Source organism: Carlito syrichta, unplaced genomic scaffold (genome assembly GCF_000164805.1).
Source record: "Carlito syrichta isolate Samal-C Ts95f unplaced genomic scaffold, Tarsius_syrichta-2.0.1 Scaffold302555, whole genome shotgun sequence".
In the NCBI taxonomy this organism is placed as follows: domain Eukaryota; kingdom Metazoa; phylum Chordata; class Mammalia; order Primates; family Tarsiidae; genus Carlito; species Carlito syrichta.
Window position 1 is genome coordinate 321,413 of NW_007246651.1, and position 6,000 is coordinate 327,412.

Consider the following 6,000-nt stretch of genomic DNA (forward strand, 5'->3'; position numbering starts at 1 on the left):
TACTTTTCTATTTTTGTGGAATGTACTTGTATTTGTTGGAATTTTGCATTAGGAAATTTAATGTACTCACCTAAAAATTAAACATACCAATATTCCAAAAATTAATACCTATGACTCACTGATATACTTGGGCCTTCAATCCTATATAAATGGCTTGATTTGTTGATTACAAGTCATCAAAACTCTGTCTCTTAGGTCTGTAATAAACTTTGCAGTGTACTCACATTCATTTAAAATATAAAAAAAGCAAGTTTGCTCTTGCTCTTCATAACCTGTTGCCTCATCTATAAATTCAGTATGATTTGAAAGTAAAGAGAAGCAGAATAAGCAATTGAGGAGAGGAAATAAATATATACCTGTTTTATGGCTTGTTGAGCCAAGAAAGCCATCTGTAGAGGATTGGGCTTTATTGCTTGTCGTGGTACATTCTGGTTTGGTGGATATCTCAATTGTTGAGGATGAGGAGGAAGAACTGGTCCATTGGGTTTGGGACTGTGATTCTGAAAATTTATCAAACGTGGAGGGGGTTGCTAGAAAAAAGAAATTAAACCAACTCACTAATAACTATATCTGGAAAGACAAATTATAGAGATCTTTATTTTATAAAACTTTTTAAAAGAAACTCTGCTGCCATACATGAATCATTTATTAAGATTACAACAGCATAATGAGGCACGGAAGATGGGCCAACTTCCAGAATTTGTGTAAAGTTTTTTAAAAAGAGTATTCGGAAAGAACCTTGGAAGAGAGATTTGTAAGTACGTTGTATAAGAATTGAACCTAGGACATATTGAAAAGTAGATAAAATGTGTCCTTAGTATTCTACTAAGTCCTTAATGATTATCTTTGGGAAAGAACTGCCATCCACAAACCCCCCAAAATAAAGCGATGGTGGAATATTAATTGCTAACATTTACTAAATGCTGGGTGCTGCTTCAAATGCTTCACAGTATTTCACTTCACATGTACTCCAGAGAACAACAGTTCTGAGGTAGGGATCATCTCTATTTTATAGATAAGAAAACTTAAGGTACAGAAAATTTACGTAACGTGCCCCAAATTAACAATTAATAGTAAGGAATGAAGTTGGGATTTGAACAGGTAGTCTGGTTCAAGGCCTGTACTCTTAACCAACAACATGATTAATGAAAATAGTTGATGTTAGTAAAATCTAGAAATTAACAATGAGTTTTAGATCTTATTGGGTCCTAACTATATGCCAAGCATTTCACATGTATTACATCATTGAGCCTTATCAAGTAGATATTATTACTCTTGTTTTACAATCAGGAAACTAAAGATTTGAAAGCTGAGATAACTTGAAACATATCACAGAGCTAGTAAAAGAAAGCATCCAAGACTTAATCCAAATGTAGTCCACTGTATCATTACCAAAATATGTTCTACTGCTTACTAACTAATGACAACTTAAAGGATGAGTCTCTCTAAAAGAAAAACAGATTTTCAAAGAAAACTTTCTAAGGACAGCAACACAGAAAAGGTAGGTGAAGGCACAGCAAGGGCTAGAAAGGCAAATCCACTCTGTCTGCTCATAAATGCTAGCCCTGGAAACTGAAACCAAAGTCCTAAAAAAAGGCTGTCTTATATGCCAGTCTCCTTTTGTCTATCAATTCTCTTTGTAGCTGGGAATTTATTGCAAAATAAGTCTTTCTTTTCGGTATATCTTAACTGTATGATCCGAACTTCTTAGAGAAGACAGTCTCCTCCCCAAATTCACAGGGGGACAAACTAGCAGGGAATCTTTAAGGTTGAAGTAGCAACACATCAAACTGACACTGTGAAGGCAGAAAGCTATGAATAGCCTTGCCCTCTTTTCCTCATATTTTTAAAATTTATTCTCCTGTCCTGGGTCAATGCTTCTTGCTTACAAATTAATTGGCATTACATTTCAGTGGCCAGCAATTATAAACTCAGCAAAGCAAAAAAAAAAAAGATTTAGAGACTGATTCTAGACCAAGTGAAATGCTGTAGGTAAAAAGTAAAACAAACCAACAAAAAAACAGTATGAGAGAAAAATAATAGAATCTGAAAACTTCACAGAAGTGTAATCCACAGCAAGTTTTTTTGATTTTTTAATAAAAGTTTTACGACTTGAGAGGTTTTATCTCATAGAAACACACACACAAAAAAGTCAAGGAATTATATTGAAAAATTTCCGAATTTATCTAAAGGATAATTTCTTTTAACCCAAAATGGTTCTTAAGGGAGAATAAAGGTACTATCTTTTGCTACCCTCACCCAGACTGATGTATATACATCTATCCAACCAAAAAATGACACGTCAGTGTAATGAGCTATGACACAAAGAGATCAATGGAACTAGATATCAACAATGCCATAAAGAAGTTTATAGTCTAATAAGACATAAGGTGATTTCCTCTCCTCTCCTAAGCCAATATAATTGATTGAGTTAATTTCTAAGAGTGCTGTGACAGGAGAAGGAACTTGAAAAAAATAAGATTAGGGACCAGTTATGATCCTTAAAAAAGAAAGCAAAATCAGCGCTATTTTGACTAAATGGAATCATTCAATTTGCAAGATACAGGAAGAAAATAATTGGAGTAATTGTTGAGAACTCAGAACAGAGAAATGACTGAGAGCTTACTTAAGTAAACAGACATACTATCATTTTTCTCATTATTATGGATTTTTTATATTATTCTAGGTCAGTAGTTCCCAGCTATGTATAAACACGAAGGATACCAGATGCCCTTCTAACATCCATCTACTGTTTAGGAAAATTAATGCATGCATAGGAATTTCAGTATCTCTGCAGCAGTAAATCCGATTTAGGAGCTGTTGCTGTGAATTACATATAAAATGATCTATCCTTTGGAGTTTCAAAGAATATGCAGAATAGTGCTAACCAAATGTAGTGAGGCACAACATCTTTCAAGTCTGCATTACTCAGTTGTATCACTACTTATTATCTACTCTGTTATCACCCAGATCTTTAGCCATGCAGATGACATGGTCACTCTTCAGAGGAAAAAAAAAAAACCCACAGGGAACTATCATGTAAGTGACTTTTGGAAACAGTCCTTTCAATTTACATGTACATACGGACAGGTGTAGAGTGCAATCTGCACATACCCACAGGCACACAAACACATCTGCTTATAGACAGGCATTTTCCCATGTGTAAATTACCTGGCAGAAAACTAAGAACACAGGGGATCAGGGCAGTGTACAAGTTTACAGAAGGCGGCAAAGTGATGAATGAAAAGTGTGTCAGACAGTAGATAAAAATGAGAGATGAGATCGGCAGAAAGCTGAGGAATTCTCAAGAGTAAACAGAAAAAGCAGAGTATGAGAAGTAAGAAATACAAAATGTGAAAACGACTTCATTTCTAAGTGTGAACATTATACAGTGTTTTAGAACACAGTGTGTACATTGTACAGATTGCAGCACTAAATTCTAGAGACTGAAACTAAGAGCAAAATAAAATTTCTGAGAAAAAGCAGGTTAAGGGCTCAGAAGTGACTTATGTCTTGTCACTGCTTATATAAAAACTCTATTTTCACACACTACCACCTGCCTCAGTTCCTCACTTCTTTGTGGAAAGGCAATTAACTCAAATGATAGATTCATTCCTTTTCTGCTGAATAAACTACTAAATAAAAATCATACCAGACACTTAGATAAATATTAACATACATGCTGGCAACAAACATTTTTCTCGCTCCTCTTCACATTTAGCCTCAGAAGAATTTTAGTACACTTTGCAGTCTTATCTGAAATATGTCATTCTGCCTTCAATTTCCATAACAAAATTTCAACTCTGCCAGTTTGCATTCCTAGTATCTAAAGTACACAATTCTCTTGCCATGGAAAACACACCAAAGATCTTTTAAATTGCTTGGGTTGAAACAAAGTTTTAAATGACCATGCTAATATTCCCCTGGATTTCACACGCCTTCTTAATCAATACTAGAAAGCCATAAACCACATATATACTAACTCAGGCTTCCACAGATCTACATATGCCCATAAATTCTATAGAGGGTTACTATACTTCCCACAAAGACCATGTCTATTTTGTAAAATTGCTACAAAAAAGTTAGTATGTAATTTAACTGCTTTTTCATAAAGAACTAATGCATATATTCCCTTCAACTGCTAGTAAAATACTAGCAAAAATCTCTCTCTAATTAACTGGCACATTTCCTTTTTATTAGACAGTGATTATTATCTACATTATTCTTGTTTCCTCTTTGGATTTAGTTGACAAGAAATTTAAGCTAAGTTTTGTTCTTAAGCATAATGAGAATTCTTGGCCTAGATCTGCACACTTTGACTTCTTTATTAAACCCCATTCAATTACATTTGTGACATTTACTGTAAATCACTTCAAACCTTTTGCAGAAATAGGAAGAGTATAAATTAATAAACGAATATAGCTGAGAATAATAGGCAATTTATATGAATTAGACTTTAAATTTCTTACTAACCCTGTATTAAATCTAAGTATGCTGGCCAGGTGCAGGGCTCATGCTAGCAATCCCAGCACTTTGGGAGGCTGAGGCAGGAGGACTGCTTGAGCCCAGGTATTCAAGACCAGCTTGGGCTGCATAATGAGACCATGTTTCTACAAAAAATAAAAACGTTAGCCAGGTGTGGTGATTGGCAACTGTAATCCCTTCTACTTGGGAGGCTAAGGTGGGAGGGAAGATGGAGGAAATGGAGGCTGTGGTAAGTACGTCGTGATGGTGCCATTGCACTCTAGCCTGAGTGACAGAATGAGACACTGACTCAAAAAAAAAAAATCGAAGTATGCCCACACCTAACCAAAAATGGACTGTTAAAACTATTTAAAAAAACTATATATATATATATATATTTACCTTCAAAAGTTAGAATAAAAATTAGTGGAATATTTCATAAGTAGTAAAAATAAGAATAATGGAGGAATATTTGCTCAGAAATAAAGTTTGAAAAAGGTAAATTTTAATACCATACCACTGAGCTTTTCTATTTTATTTTGTCCTAGTTTCTAAGATGCAATGTGGTTTTATAAGCACTGTGTCACTACAGAATATTAATGCTTAATGCATTAGTTATTCTGAAGCACTAAAATAGGAATTCCAAGTGCACAACTTTTCCCATCAATCATATGCATGGGTTATTTAGGAATACAAACATTTTACTGCTGCTGTACTTTGAGACAATGTAGAATAGATGAAAATAGATGTATCAGCTAAATAAACCATTAAATCCCTTTATGAATAGGAAAAAAACTAGGCATTAAGTCAGGGACCCTTAATGTGATAAATTTCTATAAATTCACCTAAATGTCTTGATTATTTCAAGAGCTGCCGAATACAATTATACTATAATTATCTTAGTTAGGACAGGCCTGCTTCCAAATTTACCTGATGAGAGATGGAAGGTTGCTGGATGGGCCCCTGCATTCTAGGGTTTGGTAAACCCACAGGTGCTGGCCTCCGTTGCACCTGTTGCCTCTGAGCCATTACCTGTTGCTGCATATGCTGGAGCCGTAATTGAGCTAGGCTGATCTGTGTTGGAAACTTGGATAACTGGTTTGAAGATAAACCACCTGGTGGCTGTGAATTCTGTTCCACAACAGGATTCTGCTTAGGCATTTGTGGTTGGCTCTCTTTATCCTCGATTACTAAAGAACCTAATTAAAGAGAAAAGGTTAAAGTTTTTCTGATAGTTGGTCAAGTATCACATTTTGTAAGGCTATTTTTTGCTGAACTTCAGAATTGCCAGGGAACCCAGGACCTCTCTTCATATTCTTAAAAATAGAGGACTCACTGGGCTCGGTGGCTCAGCCTGTAATCCTGTGCCTTTGGGAGGCTGAGGTGAGTGGATCGCCTGAGCCCGCGGGTTCGAGACCTGCCTGGGCAGCGAGACCTCATCTCTACAATAAATCAAAAAATCAGCCGGGCGTGGTAGCACATGACTGTAATTCCGGCTACTTGGAAGGCTGAGGCGGAAGGATCGCCGGAGCCCAG

General features: G+C 35.8%; 1 protein-coding gene across 1 annotated transcript in view; it reads right to left on the reverse strand.

Annotated features, from left to right (window-relative positions):
- The window catches only part of TRIM24 (tripartite motif containing 24), a 78,302-nt gene that overhangs the window by 19,172 nt on the left and 53,130 nt on the right, over positions 1 to 6,000 (reverse strand). Inside the window, exons 9-10 of the mRNA XM_021711747.1 lie at positions 5,395 to 5,663; positions 357 to 530 (exon numbers count right to left, since the gene is read on the reverse strand). Coding sequence (XP_021567422.1) covers positions 357 to 530; positions 5,395 to 5,663 — 443 coding nt within the window. The remainder of the gene's footprint in view (positions 1 to 356; positions 531 to 5,394; positions 5,664 to 6,000) is intronic.